Source organism: Charadrius vociferus, unplaced genomic scaffold (genome assembly GCF_000708025.1).
Source record: "Charadrius vociferus isolate BGI_N301 unplaced genomic scaffold, ASM70802v2 scaffold39, whole genome shotgun sequence".
Taxonomy (NCBI): Eukaryota; Metazoa; Chordata; class Aves; order Charadriiformes; family Charadriidae; genus Charadrius; species Charadrius vociferus.
In genome coordinates this window covers 1,448,069-1,470,964 of record NW_009650188.1, presented here as the reverse complement: position 1 = coordinate 1,470,964, position 22,896 = coordinate 1,448,069, and the positions used below count along the sequence as shown (strand labels likewise).

At 53.3% G+C, this 22,896-nt stretch overlaps 2 protein-coding genes across 2 annotated transcripts in view; both read right to left on the bottom strand.

Annotated features, from left to right (window-relative positions):
• ATF6 (activating transcription factor 6) overlaps positions 1-8,750 on the bottom strand; it is a 100,493-nt gene extending 91,743 nt beyond the window's left edge. Inside the window, 7 exon segments of the mRNA XM_009892806.1 lie at positions 2,027-2,247; positions 4,720-4,926; positions 5,174-5,303; positions 5,820-5,914; positions 6,244-6,340; positions 8,476-8,552; positions 8,681-8,750. Coding sequence (XP_009891108.1) covers positions 2,027-2,247; positions 4,720-4,926; positions 5,174-5,303; positions 5,820-5,914; positions 6,244-6,340; positions 8,476-8,552; positions 8,681-8,750 — 897 coding nt within the window.
• Positions 8,751-9,493: 743 nt separating this feature from the next.
• Positions 9,494-21,962, bottom strand: SELP (selectin P (granule membrane protein 140kDa, antigen CD62)). Its single transcript, XM_009892881.1, has 18 exons — positions 21,890-21,962; positions 19,908-20,078; positions 19,403-19,542; positions 19,258-19,348; positions 16,333-16,722; positions 16,128-16,235; positions 15,832-16,014; positions 13,378-13,563; positions 13,061-13,246; positions 12,739-12,924; positions 12,420-12,605; positions 12,101-12,286; positions 11,778-11,963; positions 11,141-11,326; positions 10,455-10,640; positions 10,182-10,304; positions 9,744-9,774; positions 9,494-9,548 (listed from the first exon to the last, which is right to left on the bottom strand). The coding sequence occupies exons 1-18, from the start codon at positions 21,960-21,962 to the stop codon at positions 9,494-9,496; spliced, it is 2,853 nt and encodes a 950-aa protein (XP_009891183.1).
• Between the last annotated feature and the right edge of the window lie 934 nt (positions 21,963-22,896).

Below are 22,896 nucleotides of genomic sequence, written 5' to 3'. Positions count from 1 at the left end.
GAAGAGCGGCTTGTTTGCCAGCTTTTCTTTTTTCTAATTTCCTAGTGGAAAGTTCTTCCCTGGTTTCCTAGTGAAGAGTGACCACGCTGAAAGCCTGGCACTTCCCCGTGGCTGGCAAGCAAACGTGTGCCATCGAGACAAGCACAACGTAGGGCCTCACGCATACAGCTTGCTATCAGTCAATCTCAGTCTAATCCATCGGAAGGGCTGAGTGTTAAGCTAACAGTTTATCCCTCCTAAGCCCAAAAGAAAGTCCTGCAGTGTTTCTTTTTATCCTGCAACATCTGCTTAGATTAGCAAACAAAAACACGTGTTACAGAGCTCAAATGACAGCTACATCTGTGCAGCTCATATGGTGTCTACGGCAGTCGCAAGATGTTTTAACCCTGCTGGCACCAGCTGTATCCTCAAACATTTGTTGTTTTTCAAAGCGCTATTTCACAGTATGTGCCAAAGAGCACTTGCAAGTGTTTTTTCATGTTTCAATAAACACAGGTAAGATGTACAGCACTTAGGCTGATACCAAGTCTTAAAACTGCCTCCCTAGAACAGCTTCAGGTGGAAATATCCACAAAACCATTGTTCAAAACAAACAGCTATTCATAACCCCAGCTACACATTGGACTATCAGCTGTCACAGATGCGAGATGACAGTAAGGGTGCTTTGCCTAATTAAACCTTATATTCAGACAATGGCAAGGTGCCACGCTAGCCCTGATTACAAGGAGTCACAAATCTAATAACTGCTGATAGATCTCTTCAGTTTGGTTTTGCATGGCAGGCAATTATAATTTAAAAATGTAGCGTTCTTAATTGGTCTGTCTACTGACGGACCTATGTTAGCTTCTCGCAAATTCAATGTTAGTTTTCCACCACAGTCTGGCTGCTGAATTATTTGTAGCAAATCATTTGAAAACGCAGTCCCCACACAAACACGAATAGTGAGGAAAATTTAACATCAAGCATGAGTGGCAGTTCTCAGACACTAGGAAAACGTACAACAACCCTCCAAAGAGGCCGGAAGGCACACACTCTTGAGAAAGTGTCCTGCACTGCTAATAAACGGGTGACTGCGCTGCAAAATTTCACGTGTATGGACACCAGTGTTTTCTCCCTCACACCGAGAGATGTGATAGGACTCCCAGCTCATGACAACTGCACTTGGAATACCACGCTGGAGAATGACACCCTGAAAGTTTAAAAGCCACAAAGAAGCTTCGGTACTTTCCATAACCGTGCCTTCCTTTGGACAACAAAATGCAACCAAAGCAGCCCCAAACTACTAGGAACTAAATCAAGTTAGCACCCAGCTAGCTAGCTAGTTAAGATGTCAAAGCTGAAGGGGGAAAAAAACCCCACGCATCTCAAAAGCAATTTCTGTTTACGCCTACTGCTTACTGTCAGCTACTGTGGAAAAACTTATTTATTTGCACAGTGACTGTTGAGAGCTTACCCCTTTTCTACTCATTCAGTATATGATCAAAAGGGAGCATGAAGAGATTAGGATCATATGAAACTCAATACCCGAAGTTTCTGAAAATCATGAGTAAAATCTGGGGAGATAAAGGGGATGAAAAAAGAATCAGGCCTACTGCTCACATTTCCAATTCATCCGCTTCCAAAGGAGTGTTTTTGTTAGATGGATTAGAAAAATGGTTTAACACTAATCAAAAATTAGATATATCAAATCTTCATATATGTAAGAGAGCTCCAGCCATTGACAGCTTGCAGTTGAGAAGACAAGAAAAGGCAAAAACATATCGGCACTGTCTTCAGCCACAACGCTTGCATACCTGGTCTGCAACTCCAGGCAGGTCAGCAGATATCAAGCTGTTCCTCCTCATTCTTTGCCAAACTGCCGAGTTCCCTGTTTGCTGTTTGAAATCCTATTAGATGAGCCCAACTACAGCTCTGTCTTCCTGAGACTCAAAAGTGACCTGGTTCTGCCATTATACCCCACACGCAGGCAACTAAAAACTGTTTCCAAGCTTTGGTTATTAGTTTTCATCACACAGTCAGAACTTACATCCAGCCCCATTGCTGGTGTGGTGCTTTGAAGCAAGGGCTTAGTCACTGGTATTTTGCCGCTTGTTGAGCCATTTCCAGCAGCTGGAGGCAATGCATTCACCGTATGATTGTGAAGTGGCGTGGTCCCTCCAGTGACAGCAATGACTGGCTGGGAGGCAGGTAGCACCCCAGAAGCCTGGAGCTGTACCACAGTGGGCTGGGGGAGCACCACTGATTGACCTGGAACACAAGGACAAACAGGAGTGCTCAGCGTATGATATGAAATGGATTTGTACATGACCAGTTTGCAGGGGAATACTGATAAAGGAGGTAGAAAGCCTTGCTTCATCTCCTGCCCTGCACCATTTATTTCAAGTCTAATTCTACAGCATTAGTATATTCCACAGAATAGGAATGGAAAAGAAAAAAAAATCTCAAAAGTTTGCAGGGCTCTTAATCCATCCTGCAAACGAAAACTACACATATTAAAGGGATCCAATAAACCAACCTCTCTCCCAAAAGCTCTTCAAAGTTAATAAAAGTTAAAACTTGTTAGAAACATTACTAATTTCAGTATTGATAACACTTGACGCACTTTGAGCAACCTTTTCAAAGAACTTAGCCAGCTCACCTCAATCCTCCTTCTCCCTTTTGTCCATCCCCACTTTATTGCTGTATTCAACGGAAAACTTACTACACAGAAGTGACTCATACTATACAAACCAATTCAGAAATAGCATAGAGAAAGAAGATGAACAAGAAAGAACAATGCAAGTTACATGTTCAAAACGCAAGTTAAAGCCCCAGTTCGCACTAACACAAGACTAATTTTTTTTTTTTTTTAAAAAGTATCTCTTAGGTAAGAAATTTTATGCACAAGCTGAACCGAGCTTAAAGAAAAGCAAGCAGAAAAAAATGGGGTAATACTGACAGAGTTTGAAATGGAATTAAAAACAGTCACTTCCAAGAAATTTCAGTCCAACAACTACATTTAACTCAAGCAGGTGCTTGGGTAATATTTTGTTGTCTGAAAACACACAAAAGTCTCTCTAATCCTTTGTAACAGGATGACCTTGACAGCTTTCAGAAACAGCATGTTCCAGCTGAGCATTCCAACCAAAATGCACAACGATGTATTACAGCATTTACCCAACCTTCTGGAAGACGAAAAAATGAAGAAATTCACCATCTTCTATGCATGAGGTGTAGGATTAGATCACATTTTTTGCAGAAATAATCTTTAAGACATCATAAGTTTGTACTACCCTATTTAAGAGCCTCAAATGGTGAATTTGAGATTATTTCAATATTTTTTTAAAGTATGTGATGCTTTAAGATCATACTTTCTTCTTTAAGCTTTTATGAAAGGGACTATCATGCTTTGTGCTCCTTTGAAGATAATGGCATATTTCAAACTGATAGCTCCAACTTGTCATGTGCAGGGGATTTTGATTAATGAAAAAAAATCCTTATGGTTTTTGTTATGGAAGCAGCACAACAGAATTTTTAAACGCATCATCAGTTAAAGTAAATACATAGCATGGAAATACTTTCCCCAAAGTATTTCCTCTATAGTGCCTCACAGAAACTACTCTCCTGACTTTTCTTCAGAGAAAAGAAACAGCTGATCTTCACAGTGCCATACTTATATCCAGAAAATCCATATCCCCAACATTTCTTATTCCAGATGGTATTTTATCAGCTGGAACATCAGAAGGAATAAGAATTAGGTCACGCTGACTGTGTTTTAGGCAGTCTAACAATCTTCGGCATGTTGTATCAAACGTCAATGTCTCCAGTTTTGGCTTAACTCCTGATGGAAGAGCAACTAGTAATGAAGGCAAATTTTTCACTATTGCAATAATTTCTAGACGCACGCCCTGAAGTATTTGTTCCATGCCTCAGTGCCTGCAGAGTCAACTGCAAGAGACTGCAGCCATCAGCTGGTGAAAACAAGCAACTGCATCTGACAATTTCAGCAACGCAACTAACGTCCGTACTGCCTTAGCTGAAGAGTAAATAATGCTTTGGATTCAGAAATGAAGGCTCAAGCTACTTCAAAAATCTGTTACAGGGCAACAGGAGGAATGAAGAATTATCAGTGGACAGGAAATCACTTGCCTCTTGTTAACATCAGCTTGCAGCTGTAGGCAACTTTTAACTTTTAGCAGGTTTCACAATATCCTATTTAATGCTGTTAAGTGAGATAGCCATAGACCCAAGTTTCCACTATCCTGTGGCGGAGTTTCACGTGGGTAAAAACAGCTTTCATCACTCCTACCAAGCTCTCAAGCTTCATTCAAGTCATCCTAACTGATCCTGCTGGATCTGCCTTTGGTTACGACAGAATAACACTGTAATCACATTACGCATCACTTGCCATGACAAGTAGAGCAGAGCAAAGGGTCCCTAGAGATCCTTCCAAATCAGCAGTTTTATCTCCACAGCTGCCAGTGCTCAGCATAGTCTCTTTTGCTATACTGTCTTCCATTCCACATAATACCCCAGTGAGTGCTGTTTCTCATAGGTCTATGAGAGACGAGTAAGGCTATCTTCTCAGCCTAAAGCTATTTCAGCAAAGCATGTAGGAACCCTCTTTTTTCTCCCACCCCTCCCGTTCCAGCTGCCAAAGGTAACTTCATTCTAGTGACTATCCCAAACAGACATAGTGTTTACCCCCAAGACCTAGCTCAGTCAAGACAATTCTCCTACCTTTAGGAGGTGCTGGCTGGATGTTAACAACTGGCTGATGTTTTGGCAGCGGAACAAGTGTGGGAAGAGTCTGAATAATGATGGTTTTAGCTGGGATGCCAACGTTAGGCTGAGCATCAGGTACAGCAGGCAAAAGCGGTTTGGGTTGTATCAAAGGCCTGGATGCTGTCTGACCACACCTCTTCAGAGTCCTCGCAGAATTATTTGCTAGGAAAGGAAAAAGGGTCAGAGTTGGACCAGAAGATATAGAATAAAGAATTCAAGCAGTAATAACATGGCTTTCAGTATTGGGGGGTGGGGGGTTTACCCATATATAATATTTGTTAAAAACAGACATATCTGATCACAACTTCAAGTCAGAAATGACAGGATATACTTGAGTCTGTTAGCTAAACATTTGCATGCGAGACAACATGCAGTATCTGCGAAACTAAAGTAACCCAATCTTTCATACCAGACCGAGAAGTGATGCTGACAGCAGGCTTCTTCCCTCCGTCTCCTTCAGGGGATGCAGGGCTTTTGCAACTCTTGCTGTAGAGAGAGATGGGAGACATCTGGGAGCTACAGCTGAAGTCCATATCATCCTGCAGACATAAAGGAACATGTTCTCATGTAAGCAAGCACTAGTCTTAATGCTTCAGAAACACATAAAAGCATCTACTAGCAGTTCAGAGTATAACAGCCTTTCATCACATCTGTGTTGCTGCTTCAGCAAACAGGAGAAAGGTTTTGCTCCGCAGTTTTATTCTGGTCAATGCCAAGTACCACTGAAAACCAAAAGTAGTACCTCTCCTTATCAGGAGAGTGAAGGGGGCCAGAGGCCAGCAACTGCTAGATTTTAGAAAGCATCTTGTTTGGCAACCAGGCCAACACACACAACTGCGGAAACAGAATTGAACATGCTCTTTTTAGAATGGGTCACAGCAGGAGAGGAAGGAAACATCACTGAAGGGAAGTTGTTTTTGCTGGGGTTGGAAAAATAAGCTGTTTCTTCTTATGCCACGAAGCTGGTCAGACAAGTAAATCACTGGGCCCTTTGTTTGACCCAGATGGTTCTGAATGACTGCTCCTATGTGTGTTACATGGAGGTTTCTGCATACAGGCACATTCTGCACTGGAGAGTCCACAGACGACGGAGAAGGAACTGAACAATTTGAAGTGGCTGGTGATAAGGGTTCTGTCTTCACGCTTGCATCTGCAAGAGGCAGATAAAGACATTTTACTGCACAAGTGTTTAACAACGGGAGATCAGTAAAAAATATACTGTCCTACACTAGCTATTTAATTCCTGAAGCAAGGCACAGCAGAAAACATAGCGAGATTAAAGATACTAAACAGCTTAGCTTGTAGGGCAGCCCTCATCAGCTGTACCCATGCTACAGAAATGCAACATGACATCTCATTAGAGAGATGCAGGACATCAAACAGTTTCACTTAAGTTACCACTATCCTAAAGTTATAACAGCTCACCCTTGTGGAGTGCGGGGGAATAGTCACACCTGCAAAATACAAAAGGTAAATTACCTGCATATGCATGGCCTGTAAGATTCCAAAGATCCGAGTCCCAAGACATTAAATCCAAATCAAAATTAAAGTTATAGAGATCATTTTCCTGAAATGACAGTTCAGAAAAAGAAACAATACAAAAAGACAACATAAGCTGAAAATACCAGCCATTATGTTCATAGTCTTACAGCTCTGGAAAACAAAACTATCACTTCAGTTGCCTTCAGACAGCAGAGATAAAAGCCCTTAAGGGGGCAATTCTCAGCTGGAATACACAAGACAAGGCTTATTCTAAAGCTTAGAGATGTAGGAAAGGAGCATACCAGTTTAAGACCATAATTAATTACCGTACTGTTATCAGTAATTTGTGAAGTGAAAGTTCTAAGTCCAGTCACCGAGCCACCTTGTACAAAACACAAGTTTTAGCAATTTGTTGGCATCCACCCCTTCCTCTTAATTGAACGATTAACTTAATGCCCTTCCATCATCACATCTCGAAGCACTTTATTTATAAAAGCAGCCTCAGTGTCAGTTTACCAGCAGGAAGAGGCACACAAGGACTGATTTGCTCAAGATCTGATGCACAGTATGCATTAGGCCTCCCTATACTTGAATAAACTGACACCATCATCTTTTAAAGCCGGGGACACCAGCTTCCTTTTCCAACAGAATTAAGGAGACAAAAATCACTTCATGTATAATATTTACTGCACAACCTTTAAAACAGGGATCAGTTTTTGCTCCATTTTTTCCACTGATGCAACTGTAAGTCTCAGTTCACTACTTAAATGTAACGTTTTTAGGAGCACTTGTATGAAAAATGTAAATATTACATACCAAACGTATACAAATATATAGCAGAGATTTTGCTGCTAAAAACTATCTTGCAAATGTACCTCTCCTTACGTTCTCAACTTGCCACATAAAGGGAGGCTCAGAAAGTCTGCAGACTGCGCAGAAATTAGTATTTGCAGGCTAGGATGAAGAAAAAGTTCATCAGAGCATATTTTTAGGAAGAATGACCCAAAACCACAGCTTGAGCTATGCAGCAAAAGCCTCCACACAGGTAACTAATGCTGACCAGCGGATGGGCGATACCCTGCCCTTGTACAAAACAGAGTTCCCAAGTTTTCTCCGGCACGTGGCTCTACGACACCTGTAGGCATGCTCTTAGTACCTGAGGTTTATGTTGGATAACCCAGGGGTTGCTCTGGAGATGCGTTAGGACACAGCGGGCAGAGGGAACACAAGGGAAAGAAGAGAGTGTGGAGAATCCATAAGGCAAACGCCACGGGACAGAAAAAGCAATATGTATGATCAGACAGTGAAAAATACAGGGATTAATGCCCAAGGCTGCAAAAAAAGGGTTTAAGGAGAAAATCCAAAAAATGGACAAGAAAACAAGAATCCATGTTATAGGCAAGGAGATAAAGCACAGTATTGGTGGACGCAGAGGTAACGTACCCACGCTTCTTCACAGTTCTCCTTACGCGTAACACAGAAACATGCTCTCCCGTCGGCACTGCCTTGCAGGGCAAGTTTACCTTCGTTAGGTCTGCGCCAAGACAGCTTTTCCTGGGCACAGCACCTCGAGCTTTCTCCTTACACTCTCCCCTTCGACCTTGGCGTTTCACAGAATCACAGAGTTTCCAGAGTTGGAAGGGACCTTTAGAGATCATCTAGTCCAACTCTCCTGCTAAAGCAGGATTGCCCAGAGCACATCACTCAGGACTGCATCCAGGCGGGTCTTGAAAATCTCCAGAGAAGGGGACTCCACCCCCTCCCTGGGCAGCCTGTGCCAGTGCTCTGTCACCCGAACTGTAAAGAAGTTTTTTCGTGTGTTGGAATGGAACTTCCGATGTTCCAACTTGCACCCATTGCCCCTCGTCCTGTCACTGGGAACCACCAAGAAGAGTGTGGCTCCATTCTCCTTCAACCCACCCTTTAGATATTTGTAAGCAGTAATAAGGTCTCCCCTCAGCCTTCTCTTCTCCAGGCTAAAGAGTCCCAGCTCTCTCAGCCTTTCCTCATATGGGAGATGCTCCAATCCCTCAAAGGGTTTAAACCTCTGCCTTTGATACCGACGCTTTATTAACAGGTGGACAACTCTGCACCTCAACAGCCAGGGCCGGGGTGAACGGCTGAAGGCCTGTAAGCCTCCGGCGCTCCAGCCCGGCAGCTCGAGTGCCTCCTGCCAGGCGGCCGCCCCGAAACCCACCGCGCTGCTCCCCGCGGGATCCCGGTACTCACGTCGGGCTCGTCCCTCGGGGCCCGCCGCGGCTCCGCGGCGCCCAGCAGCTCGCTCAGCTCCTCGCCCAGCACCGCCTCTGCGGGAGAGACAGCGGCCTCAGCGTCGGCCCGGCCCCGCCGGGGAAGCTCCCCACCGCCCGACCCCGGCCCAATCCTCCGTCCCCCCACCCCCGAGAGCTCCGCCGCCGCGCTCAGCCCAGCTCACCCCAGTCGAGGCCGCCCCCCGGGGCGGGCAGCAGCCCCGCCGGCTCCCACTCGGCCTCCGCCGCCGCCATCGCTTCCGCCTTCCTCCCGAAACACACGTCTCCTTCCGGTCAGCGCCCCGCCCCGCCCCACCTACGGCGGCCGCCGGCGGACGGGCAGCGGCTTGGCTTCCCCACCCGCGCCCAGGCACACGGAGGCGGCTCGTTAGACACAGGCGTTTATTCAGGCCCCGCTGACACAAGCACGAGTGGTGGTGGTGGGGAGCCACGGGGGAAGATCCAAGGGGAGGGAGGCAGCTCCGTGAGGGGAAGGGGGGCTGGCAGCAGGCCACGGAGGCGGCCCACGGCTCCGGGATGGTCTTCAGCGCTCTTCGTGCGTGGGTGGTGCAGGAAGGCACTCCCCGCGCTGGCGGGGGGGCTGGGGGGGGGAAGGGGGCAGTGGACACGCAGCGTGGGTGTTCACCCGGCAGCACGGGTCCGGACTGCGGGCGGGGGCGGGAGGGCCCCCTGGGCCCCCGCAGCAGCTCCCACGGGGTCTGCGGCGCTGGGGGATACGGTGGGGTTTGGTCACGGCCAGGCTGGGAGCAGAGAAGAGCCGGAACCGGTGTCACCCTTCTCGGTGCAGCACAGAAAGCAGCGGGTCCATCCCTCCATCCCCCTCCCCAAAGGGTGTCCCCACCTGGGAGCACCCCAGCCAGGGGGATAGCTGCCCCGGGTGAATTTTCCACGCGTGACTCCCAGCAGAAGCGGGAGGGGACCGCATCCGGCATGCTGCGAGAGCGCAGGGTGCTGTGAGGGTCTCGGTGGCGCTCACCTCACAGGTTGGCATCATATGCTGCGTTGGTGAAGGTGCCCGGTGATCCTAGGTCACTGGAAAACAGGGACAAGGGTGTCAAGATGGCAGGAGTGCGAAGGGCAGGGGTTAGCACAGCCCCGTCAGCCCCAAAGATGCTCCCACTGCGTGTAAAAGCAGCCTCACACGGGCGGATCTGGGTGGCATGGGGTGACCACAGGGCTGTGATGGGCACAGGGCAGAGCCACCCTCCTACACAGCATGGTTCTCACCTGGTGGGGTTCAGGAGCTTCTTCTTCTCCTCTGATAACGGTGTCAAAATGTCCACGTGGGCAGCGCAGACAGAAAAGAAATAATCAGATCTGTTTAGTGAGGGACTTGAGAAGCTGCAGCAGCAGCACCTGAAACTGAACCAAGTTTGACAAGCACAGGAGGGAGGGGGAGCTGAAACAATTGTCGCCTTCCCCTTTGCAATTAAAGTGTTTTCCTGTCTCTGCCCTCCAAACCTAGCTGCTGCCGCTTCCAGCTGGACAAACTGCCAAGGAAGGGCAGCCAGACCACAGCCACTCGCAGCAAATAAAACACATGGATTGAGGCAGTCACACTGTTCAAGTCTTCTGATCATCCCACCCTCTCCTGGGACTCTGTAACCCCCTGGTCTGAGAGTCCCTAGCCAAAGTGATGGGGGGCTGCCGAAAGCATTTCTGTACCTCTGTCACTGAGCCTCTTGGCGAGGAGGGCAATGAGCGTCCCCGAGAGCACAATGCCGGCTACCGCCAGAGCTGCGCCGCTGCTGTAAGCCAGGACTTGCTTTAAGAAGGGGGCACCATCCTCTGAAAAAGGTCCGCAGACCCGCACGTTAGAAAGTTGGCAGAAGGACATCACAGTGCCCAAGCTGCTGGGGTGCCCCCCACCACATTCAAGAGGTGCTGCAGGAAGCTGGACCCTCCTAGTGCTAGAGGAGTGGGGGGTTCGCACCGTACCTGCGCAGACCGGGGGATGTCTGGTCCAGTTCCCTGTGGCCGCACACCGGAGCACCTCTGCTCCCATCCGAACAAACCCCTCCTCGCAGGAAAAGGTGCATGTGGAGTTGTATGTAAAGTTCCCGTGCATGTGAGAGCAGCTCAGCTGGCCGCTGCTGGGGGCGTCCAGCACTGGGCAGCTGATGGCTGGAGAGAAAGCACCGCAGTAGCATCAATAAGACAGGACCGTTGGTGGTGGGATGGGAATGTGCGGGCTGGGGAGCCAGGGGATGAGCTGCCATGGACTGGGGATGCTAAGGAAAAGGGGATGCTGGGGAAAGCAGTCTGCTACCACAGAGGACTTCCAGACACACATGTGATGATGAGATCTACCTTTGCATTGTGGGGTGTCCCCAGTCCAGGTCCCTGTGGCCGTGCACTTGAGGTTTTCCAGCCCCATCAGCACAAACCCGGCCTGGCAGGAGAAGGCACATGTGGAACCAAAGGTGAAGTCCCCGTGGAGGTGGGAGCAGGCAGCTTGGCCCATCTTGGGGACGGCCAGTGCTGAGCATTTGATGACTGCAAGGGTAAAGAGGCACACTTCAAAAAGGAGCCTGGGAGACTACGCTGTTGGGACCAAGAGACTGGGGAACATCCTAGTGTCACCCCAGGGCCAGTGGCACCTGGAGCTCTAGCAACAGCGCTACCTTCACAGTGTGGGGCATCCCCAGTCCAGGTCCCTGTGGCTGTGCACTCACGGCTCTCTGGCCCCGTCAGTGCAAACCCCATCTGGCAGGAGAAGGCACATGTGGAGCCAAAGGCAAAGTCCCCGTGGAGGTGGGAGCAGTTCAGCTGTCCCCTGTCTGGAGCACTGAGCATGGGGCAGGTGATGGCTGCAGGGATAGAGATACCCTTCAAGCAGGAGCCAGGGGACTACGAGGCTAAACTACTGAGGCAAGAGGACCAAGACACCAGAGAACATCCCAGAGTCACCCCAAGGCCTATGACACCTTGAGCAGCAACTCTACCTTTGCATTGTGGGACATCCCCAGTCCAGATCCCTGTGGCCGTGCACTCGTGGCTGTCTGGCCCCGTCAGTGCAACCCCCATCTGGCAGGAGAAGGCACACGTGGAGCCAAAAGCAAAGTCCCCGTGGGGGTGGGAGCAGTTCAGCTTTCCCCGATCTGGAGCGCTGAGCACTGGGCAGGTGATGGCTGCAGGGTAAAGAGACACATTTCAAGTAGAAGCCTGGGGACTACGAGGCTAAACTGTTGGGACGAGAAGACCAAGGCATCAGAGAACATCCCAGGGTCATCCCTGTCACACCTTGAGCTGCAACTCTACCTTCACAGCGTGGTTCATCCCCAGTCCATGTCCCTGTAGCTGTGCACTCGCGGCTCTTTGACCCCATCAGTGCAAACCCTGTCTGGCAGGAGAAGGCACACATGGAGCCAAAGGCGAAGTCCCTGTGGAGGTGGGAGCAGTTCAGCTGTCCCTGATCTGGAGCGCTGAGCACTGGGCAGGCGATGGCTGCAGGGTAAAGAGACACACTTCAAGTAGGGGCCAGGGGACTAACAAGGCTAAACTGTTGGAATGAAAGGACCAAGACACCAGAGAACATCCGAGGGTCATGCAAAGGCCTGCAACACATTGAACAGCAACTCTACCTTCGCATCGTGGGGCATCCTCAGTCCAGGTCCCTGTGGCCATGCATTCGCGGCTCTCTGGCCCCGTCAGTGCAAACCCCATCTGGCAGGAGAAGGCACATTTGGAGCCGAAGGCAAAGTCCCCGTGGAGGTGGGAGCAGTTCAGCTGTCCCCTGTCTGGAGCACTGAGCACTGGGCAGGTGATGGCTGCAGGGGTAAAGACACATTCCAAGCAGGAGCCTGGGGACTACAAGGCTAAACTGTTGGGACCAAGACACTGGGGTGACACTAGGATGTTCCCCAAGACTAGTGACACCCTGAGCTCTAGCAGAAACTGTACCTTCACAGCGTGGTTCATCCCCAGTCCATGTCCCTGTGGCTGTGCATTCGCGACTCTTTGACCCCATGAGTGCAAACCCTGTCTGGCAGGAGAAGGCACATGTGGAGCCGAAGGTGAAGTCCCCGTGGAGGTGGGAGCAGTTCAGCCCTCCTCGGTCTGGAGCACTGAGCACAGGGCAGACAATGGCTGCAGGGACAGAGATACACTTCAAGCAGGAACCTGGGGACTACAAGGCTAAACTGCTGGATACAAGAGGCTGGGGAAAATCCTAGGGACACCCCAAGGCCAGTGACACCTGGAGCTCTCACAGCAGCGCTACCTTCACAGCGTGGGGCATCCCCAGTCCAGGTCCCTGTGGCCATGCACTCACGGCTCTCTGGCCCCATCAGTGCAAACCCCATCTGGCAGGAGAAGACACATGTGGAGCCAAAAGCAAAGTCCCCGTGGGGGTGGGAGCAGTTCAGCTGTCCCTGATCTGGAGCACTGAGCACTGGGCAGGTGATGGCTGCAGGGTAAAGAGACACACTTCAAGTGGGAGCCAGGGGACTACGAGGCTAAACTATTGCAATGAAAGGACAAAAACACCCAAGAACATTCTAGGGTCATCTCAAGGCCTGTGACACCTTGAGCAGCAACTCTACCTTCACAGCGTGGGGCATCCCCAGTCCAGGTCCCTGTGGCCATGCATTCACGGCTCTCTGGCCCCGTCAGTGCAAACCCCATCTGGCAGGAGAAGGCACATTTGGAGCCGAAGGCAAAGTCCCCGTGGAGGTGGGAGCAGTTCAGCTCTCCCCGATCTGGAGGATTGAGCACTGGGCAGGTGATGGCTGCAGGAATAGATATACTTCAAGTAGAAGCCTGGGGACTACAAGGCTAAACTGTTGTGTACAAGAGGCTCGGCAAAATTATAGGGTCACCCCAAGGCCAGTGACACCCTGAGCTCTAGCAGCAACTGTACCTTCACATCGTGGTTCATCCCCAGTCCATGTCCCTGTGGCCGTGCACTCGCGGCTCTTTGACCCCATCAGTGCAAACCCTGTCCGGCAGGAGAAGGCACATGAGGAGCCGAAGGCAAAGTCCCCGTGGAGGTGGGAGCAGTTCAGCTCTCCCCGATCTGGAGCACTGAGCACTGGGCAGGCGATGGCTGCAATGGGAGAGCAGGTCTCAGAGACAGGATAGAGGAGGTCAAATCTAGATATTAGGGCTGAATTCCAATCAAACAAAACCAATTCTACCATGAAATGTCTTTGATTTACCTTTCTCGCCCAGACACGTCTCACCTCTTCACAAACAGTAATAATGTAGTGGGTACAATGATTTTACTGCCATACGAGTGATTTCCTGGGGGGGCATTTGGTGCTCTGCCAGAGCCCTGTTTATCCCCTGCATAGCCCCGCTTGCAACCCCCAGGATGAAGGACCGTGACTGCTGCAGTCCTACTCGTCTCCCTCCCTGGAGAGGAGCAGAGACCTCCCTCCATCCTTGTCACAGTGGCAGGGGGAAGGACACCCAGCTGGCTTTGGGGCTGTAGGGGACCACGATGGATGGCTGCATTAGCTGTAAGGGTTGTGTGCCAGTCTCCCCAGGCTGTGCCTGGCGTGCTTCGCTGCGTGCCGGGGCAGCACCCAATGGTTGCTGGGATGAGTGGCTCTGCTGCCTGCAGGACCACTGCAGGTTAGTGCCAGGGGGGACATCAAATACCACCAGCACCCAGCCTGGGTGAAACAAATCCCATTCCCTGCACCTTTTGCTGTCAGGCTGACACCAAACATTTTCCTTGGTAGACTTTTCCTTTCATAGCCATCTTACAGGCAAGCCTGGTTCCTTGCAGGATCCCTGGAGGTGCCTACCAGGGCCCCCGAAACCCAGCGCCGAGGCACACCCCAGCAAGCAGCCAAGGCTCTACCTTTGCACTGTGGAGGGGTCCCCGTCCAGACCCCACCAGCTGTGCACCACAGCATCCGCGCTCCCATTGGCTCAAACCCCTCCTGGCAGGAGAAGGCAGATGTGGAATTGAAGGTGAACGTGCTGTGTGGGTGGGAGCAATCAACCTGTCCCCTTTTGGGGGCAGCCAGCTGGGGGCACATGATGGCTGCAGGCAGAGGCAGGGCAGAGCAGGCAGCCTCACCCCTCGCAGTGCCCACAGCACCGTCATCCTCACCACAGCAAGAACCTCTGCTCGTTTTTGGAGCAAACCCAACTGGCAATGCTTGCTGACACAGCTTCGTTATCAGCAAAGGTGAACAACTGACTCGTCTGATTCATTGCAAAAAAAAAAAGAAAAGTCAATCATACATACAGCCAGCAGGAAAAGTGAGCTGTGCTTTGGGAAAGTGAGCCTTTGGGAGCTTGAAAAGCCTGGAGTGGGAAGGGTCAGCCCAGCTTGTCTGGGGGCACTTCCACAAAACTGGGAGCCAGCTCCTGACCCTGCCACCACTGGGGATGCTGGCCACAGGACACTCAATCGTATCTCTGTGCCCGTTTCCCTTAACTGCAGAAAGTTTTGCTGGTTTCAGCTGCCTAAACCAAGCCCTGGGTTGGGTCACAGGTCCACCCAGCACAGGCATCATCGGCAGCACTAACTTCAAGGTAGGCTTTTTTTTTATTTTTTTTTTTAAATATATATACAGAGACCCTGCCCACACCCTGACCCCTCCTGCTGGGTTCCCTGGTACAGAGGGTCCCCAGTTGTGTCTCATGTCTGCTCCAGTCCTTGACTCATCCCGTCCTTGTGCAAGACTGCAGATGCACCATGCAGCAGCACAGGCAAGGTGGAGCAGGGCTGTCACATGCCCCCACAAAAACTCCAGCACCTCTCTGGGGCACTCGGTGCCTGGCTGCAAACCCTCAAGCTGCCGACAGGAACTTTCCCTTCCCCTGCATACTACAGCTTTCTCTCCTTTGTGGCTTCCTGCCCCACTCTGTCCCTCCCAGCTTATATCTAACCTCATCTCACCGGTCCTGGCCCCGCTTGCGGTGGCCCAGCCCTGCCAGGATACACCCTTCCCCTTGCTGCAGGATGGCAGCCCCCCTTTGCTCTTCTCTGAGGACCGCTGAGATGCCAATCACCTTCCCGAGGTGGATCGGGGTGGGCTTGGGGAGATGCAGATGGTGTCACTGGGGTGATGGAGGTGGCAAGACACCATCCTGCCCCTGTGCTGGGTGCACGCAGGGTGCTGATGCCTGGGTGGGATTCAGGACAGAGAGCAAGAGCACTGGGACAGCCAGGGAGAGCAGAACTCACCGCCACGCTGCCCATTGCAGCCTCATGGGGGAGATGCTTCCCCGAAGGGCATGGTCATGGTGAGCCCAGCCCATTGCTTGCCTGAGCAGCATTGGGCACACAGGGCTGATGCCCACAAAGCATCAGTGCCACATCCCCGAGACCCCCCCAGCCCCTGGCAGGCCCTACCTGTGCAGGTGGGGGTCTCTGCTGACCACTGCTGGGAAGCCAGGCACCGCAGCGTGCCTGCCCCTCGCCGCTCAAACCCCTCCCGGCACCCGAACACGCAGGTGGAGTTGTAGCTGAAGTCTCCGTAGGGATGGCTGCAGTTCATGCGCACTTCCTCGGGCTGGAGCTCAGCACACTGCACAACTGGGAGAGATGCGGCACCTCCAGCCCGTTAGGAGCACAACGAGCTTTCCCCACTTTGCCACCGGGGCTGTTGCTCTCCAGCAGGGAGGGAGGGATGGGGATGGGTGGCTCACCATCCTCGCACTCGGGGCCATGGAAGCCGGGGTAGCACTCGCAGCGGTAGCTCCCGATGGTCTCCACACACTCACCACGTTGGCTGCATGGGAAGGGCTGGCAGGAGGCTGCACACAAAGAGGATGGTCATCAGGAGCCACTGGCCACCCTGCCGAGGTCCCCAGCCCACCCGATCCAGGTCTATGCCATGGTCCCCCCGCTCACCCCTGTAGCACAGCGCCTTTTTCTTCCGGCTGCAGGGCTCGTCGTTCCACTTGCCCGACTCCTGCTGCCGCTTGATGTAGATCTCCACGCAGTCCTGGTTGGAGCGGCGGTTGTTGGGCTCCCCAGCTGCCCAGTTCTCCGCCTCCTTCGTCAGCGCCTTCCTGGTGCCCACCCAGGTCCAGGTGCCGCCCAGCTTGCGGATGCCGATCCAGTAGTAGCGCCCATGGAAGGGCAGGCTCTTATTGAGGTACTCAATCTCGTGCTTGTTCTGGATTGCCACCAGGTCGGTGAAGAAGGTCTGGCAGTAGTTCCTGGCCTGTTCCCACGTGTAGTCCCCTTGGTCACTGTAGTGGTACGTCCAGGCACCCACCTCCACCCATGTCACTGTGCCTGTGAGAGAGGATGGGGTCCAGGATCAATGCAGAAAGGACAGGAGCCAGGTCAGGGATGGGGTCCCTCGGGATGTGAGGGTGGGCTAGGGCTGGCATCAGGGCCAAGAGATGCCGGTGACCAGCTGATTGAGGGTACGGGACAAAGGGACAAGTGTGAGTGAGAATGGGCGTCTAAGGGTACACAGAGACCTGGCTGGATGAGGCATGGCAGAAGAAACTGAGGTGGGACAGAGGGGGATGGCACAGGGATGAGGAAGGTGAGGGAGACAGGGTGAAGGCTGAGACAGACGGCAATGTGGGATGGGGTGGGCAGAGCACAGGTGGCAGAAGAGCCCCAAGCAGTGATTCCATCCCCTCACAGAATCACAGAGTGGTCAGGGTTGGAAGGGAACTCTGGAGATCATCTAGTCCAACCCCCCTGCCAGAGCAGGGTCACCTACAGCAGGTTGCACAGGATGGCGTCCAGGCTGGTTTTGAATGTCTCCAATGTGGAAGACTCCGCATTCTCTCTGGGCAGCCTATTCCAGTGCTCTGCGACCCTCAAAGTAAAGCAGTCCCTCCTCATGTTAAGATGGAATTTCCTATGTTCAAGTTTGTGCCCGTTACCTCTTGTTCTAGCACAAGGGATGAAAGCCCAGCCCCACTCCCGTGCCCACAAAGGTTTCCCAAAGGGAACCCAACATCAAGATGGTTCCTTAAACATGGTTCCTTCCTCGAGCGCAGAAGTGTACCACTTCGGTTTTCTTGCTTTACACTTCTACATGAGAGTCAGCTTGGAGCGAGGCAGGGCAACAAGTATGCCCTCATCCCCAAAAGCATTTGGATCCCAAGCTGCTCATCTGAACCAGAGATGGTCTTAAGAGTCTTGTAAAAATCAGTATTGCAAAACAATATCTTGCAAAAGTCAAGTTCACATCCTGGCCGTGCCTACCAGGCAGGGCAAAGCCAGAGATTAACTGGAACCCACACCCAGAAGCGAAGGGCACTTTGTTGAAACCCTGCTCTTATTTACAGCATTTTGCACCACAACTTGATGCAATCAAAGGGTTTTAGCCACAAAAAAAGCTTCCTCCCCCCTCCCCAGAAGCAAGTATCTCCACAACTGCAGAAAGCGATACAGGGATCATATCTCCAACTGTGCAGAAAGTGAGATGGAGGTCAAAGTTTACTCCAAACAACCGGCCTGGGGTACCATGTGTCTCAGGGGAGCGTATCACACTGCGGTCATGCAGGCAAAGGTCTGGGCATCGCAGATTAGATGCAAATCTAGGGCTCCCCAAGTCTAATGAGGGCTCTGGTTTGGTCAATAATTATGCATTTTTCTGAGCAAAATTTCCATCATTTTTCTGATTTTCCTTGTGAAAGAGCAAACTATCCACTTTGTTCAACAAAACCAAAGCTGAGGAAAACGTGGCCTTCCAACAACAGCCCTCCTCTTCACCCCTTGGGGGTTTCGGGCTGCAGGACAGCAGCTCAGGGCGCCTCCTGGGAGCCTGCCCCAGCCTCAGCTCCCACCACTCAAGTACTGGCCCTCGCTGCCTCCCCATCACGGCTCAGGGCAGCTGCTCTGCTGCCCTCGCACACCCCATCCCCTAAACCGAGAAGGACCAGGGAGCCCATCCGCTACTTGCCCATCCTCCACCCGCTCTCCTGCCTCTTTCCTCCAGCTCCACCAGTAACACCCTCTCTGCAGCACAGCTCATCTCTGCTCCTTCCCCTCAGCCTTATGTTACCTCTCCCTGTCCCACCTGGAGCTGAACCCCCACCTGGGTGCCGTTTGCCTGCATTTCGGCCCCTCCGCTCCCCTGGCAGCCCCCAACGCCTACCCCCAGGGGCAGTGCTCAGCACCCACCACACTCGGGGTGCCTTTGCATTTTTGTTTTCCCCTGAGACCTAAAATCTCAGCCTCCCCCTGACACTTCTGCATTTGCCTCGGTTCCTTAGCTCAATCACAAAAGGTCGTTTGGAAGATCACCCAGCTCACAGGGGATGCCTAGGGACAAAGGCAGGTCTTGCTCTGTGCAATGCCAACATGCAACAGAAATATCCTACAGGCAGCAAAACCAAACTAGTTTCTACTCTGACTTCTTCTCCTGGTGTCAATTAGCAGCTTTAATTCCTCGTGGCAGCAGCCCAGCTGTGCTCCCAACCCTTGCACCCGTGAGCCCTGTGGTTATGTTGGTGCCCAGCTCCATAGGCAGGGGGAGAGCTGTTGCTACCTCTCTCCGGTTCCCGGTGCAACACACCATCAGCCAGGCAGCATTTGGGGAAAAAGACCCGCTGCGGGGACTCCACACGTGCCCTAGCCCTCCCTGAGGGAGCACGGTCCTCCAGCAGCTCTGGCTGGAGGGAGCTGACCCAGGCAGATGCAGCCCCCTCCCAAGCCAGGAAGATCCAACCTTGGGGCTGGCAGCCATGGGGGTATGACCGATGGGCCTCCAAAACAACATCGCTGCCCTTCTCCAGTTTCCCGGACCTGCAGGCTTCTCCTCGGCAGCAGGGTCACGCTGGGCTTATCGAGCAAGCAGCTTACCCCATGCGATGGCAGCGATGCCCAGGTAGCAGATGCCGCGAGAGCCCAGAGCCCACGTCCTCCCAGCAGACTGCAGTCCCGCAGCGGTGCCCTGCATGTCAGGGAGACAGGCGTGAACACGCACGTCCCACGGGGGCTCACGCACCTCCCCGAGCACCCACACCGCTGCCAAGCGGATCCTGGTAGCCGCAAGGGCACGTTGCTCGTACCAGCTCGCACACAGGCACACGCAGTGCCACCGGCCAGGTATGGCTCTGCTGCAGAAAGAGCCTGTCCAGTGCGGCACTTTTTGGAGGGGGAGGGGTGGGGGGTGGTGCACACAGCAAAGCTGGGTAGTGGAGAGCGGGGGGACCATGCCAGCAGTGCAAATCACTCCTGGGGAGCCCCTAATTTCGGGGCATGCCCCGTGACCCCCCACCCCTCCCTGCCCACCCAGGGGTGGCATCTGCCTCTGCAGCGGCAGTGCCCTGTATGCCTGGCATGGTCTCGCTGCCCCGGGGCACGGTCTCTCTGAGGCAGCCTGGGTCCATCCCTCAGGTCCCCGGCAGCAGACCCGGTTCCTGGTAGCACCCGCCCGCAGCCCTGCCCTCCCCTAACCCCCTTTCCCAGGCAGACCCTAACTCATCCCCGAGGAAAGGAGCGGGACCTACCATGTCGGTGCCGCAGACGCACCGTGCCCAGCTGCGCAGCGCTCCGCTCCCTGCCCTTGCCCTCTTCCCCGCCCGCCCCAGCCCCGCTGCCAGCCCGCATCCTGCCCCGCGCCCCCGTCTCCCCCGCCACGGGGGTCTCCCACCCCCAGAGACCCCGCTCCCAGCCCGGCACTGGAGGGGAACAGCAGGGTCAGCCCTGGTGGGACTCAGCTCGGCATCTGCCCCATGGAACAGGAGCTGGTGCATCCCCACGCTGCCACGGGGACATGGCAGCCACAGGAGCCGACCCGCAATAAGCCGTGCTTGCCCGAGCCCCCCAGGAGGTGGAGAAGGGCCCCCCAGGAGGTGTCCAGTTCCAGCCCGTGGCGCCCAGGGCACCGAGACCTCTCCGACCCACCGTGTCCATATCACAGTGCCCACGCTGGTGGTCAGAGGATGGAGGAGGGATGAGGTGGGATGAGGTCCCACACAGGCTGAGTGGGAGCGTGGCTCGCAGCCTCCCGGCTCCTGCGCCGGATGCTCTCCTCGCTCACAGGCTTTTTGCACTGGCTGTGAATCTTCATATACCGTTTATAAACAGTTACTTACACAATATATTTTCCTGTCTTTGCCTTTAAGTCTGTATGAGAAAGGTCCAAGAACATGCCAGAGGAACTTCCCCTGAGTTGTTAATATCCTTTATAAACTTCCACAAATGCTTCAGGAACATGCCTCATTGTGTCCACCTCCCCTTGGATCACTCTTGAATCATCATAAATCTTTCCTTACCCTGTTCTGCTTCTAATTAAGATTACCTTGGCAGGGCTTTCTGCAGGAATTACTCTGCTCACTTCCAGTTAAAGCCCAAGCGAGAGCCATGCAGGTCACATGCATTTTCCATTTCCAGAGAAATTGATGCTGCTCCCAGGGGACTCGTGCTAGACAAAAGGAGGAACCCATCCCATGAAAGCCATAACCCACTACAATGACTCTATACCTGGCCAACTTAAATGAAACCCGGTTCCTGACTCTGGATATCTTCCTCGTAAAATATTTTACTGCAATTGTCTATTTTTATGGAATTGCTGAGGATGAGTCTGTGTGTCCAGTAATTCAGGAGCGGTCACTTTCTAGCAGCTCATGTGCAGAGAGGTCACAATTACGGCAAGGGAAGACTCAACCGGGCAGGCAGAGAGGCTGAGGGGCAGCTGCTGGGGCAGGAGAGCATGTCCAAATGCTGAGGGTCACCGGGGCAGGGTGGGAGCTGCCTCTCCTATGCGGTGGGAGACCCACTGGGGGTCAGAGGGGTGCTGGTGGGTGCAGGGTCCTGAGAGGGAGCGAGGTGTGCCCCTGCCAGTTTCACTTCTGCTGAAACCCGACAGGGTAGGGCAGAGCAGTAGGAAAAAAATTATTGCCACCTTTATTTTTATAACTAAAAATAGTTTCTGGTATTGTTTTTAAAAACAGAGGCAAGGTGCCCGAGAGCCAGAGGCTGCCACTGCCAAGGGCAGAATGTGGCCAAGTTCAAAGCTGCTCATGGGGGCAGGTACCCCCTGCCCACGGGTACGTGGGCTCAGAAAGGGGGTCCTGCATGGCATGGCCGGACCGGTATTGAGGGTTGCTTTGCGGGTAGTGGAAAAAGGTGCATACGGTGGGAGGGAGAGAAGACCCGAATCAGCTCTGCAGCTCTGCTGGGAGCTGGCTAATCACCAGGAGCCCTTTCACATCTCAGGTGGTTTCCAAGGCTGGTTCCCGGGGAAGGATTCAGGATGCTGCATGGCACATGCTCCCCGCTGGGTCCCTGCTGTCCTGCTTACCAGGGAAGGGTTGGTCCCTGCCTTACGGTCTGAGCAGCGCAGGGATTTCCCAGGCAGTGGGAAGGCGCATCCTGTCCCCCTGGCCACCCATCTCGGAGGGCACAGCGCAAGCGGCAAGCCAGGGCTTCACTCAGCAGGGGCTCAAGGGAGCAGGTACAAAGGCACTTTCCCGGGGCACCTCCTCACCATCCCTGCCCAGGACCAGGCAGAGTGAGACCCTGGGGGCAGGGGGTGCAAGGGGCACCCCCATCACCACCATGCCGCACCCCGCATGCCATGCAGAAGCACACTTGTGTTGTTTTCAGCAGAAGCTCCCGCCCCACGGTGGCACAGCCTGTTCCCCTCCTTGTGCAATGTCCCCTGGCTAACCGCAAAGGAACCGAGTCACCCTGACACAGCCCGCCCGGCTCGGCCGGCGCCAGCGATACAGCGGGCACCTTCCTGGAGAGCCCCCCTCACCCCTGACACCGGGGAGGGCTCAGCAGCCCACCGGAGCACGGAGGCACCCAGCAGCACCCCTGCAGGAGCGTGGCATGGCACCGGCGAGGACCCACGCCGTGCCAGGGCACTGCCCCGCTGCTGCCATCCTTCCGCTGCAACCTGGGGGCCGAGGCGGCTCTCTCTGAGGCTTTAGAGGCACCTCCTTGAGTGTGGGCATGGGATGGCTCCCCTCTCACCCCCTGCAGGTCCCCAGGAGGTGTTTGACCCAAAGGGTGTCCCTGAGCTGCAGGGTGGGCATGTGTCCCAGCGCGATGCCTGGCCAGCGGCCCGAGCAGCTGCACCCTCCTCCCTAGAGGAAAGCAGCGCCTGATAAAATCTTTCTCACAAATTGAAAATGTTTGGCCATGGGAAGATGTATTGTCTGAGTGCCGCCCTGGCCTGGAGGGGGTGAGATGGTTGCAAAGATGAGCTGGGACCAGAAGGAGAAGGATGCTTCCAAGAGAGCCCAGGGGCTGTGGCGCCCCACACACCCACAGGGACCTCATGGCACTGGGGCAGCCCCGGCTGCAGGGGTAGTTTTGGGCTAATCACTCCTGCCCACCCGACCCGGTCCCTCTCATAGGTGATTTTTTTGATCTCAGCTGTAGGACAGCTTTCTGCCTCGTGCCTTTCCCCTGCCATGCCGGTGATGGAGAGCCTTTTCACTGGGCACTGCTGCCAGCCAGGTACCGCTGCCCGCGCTGCCTGCCGGC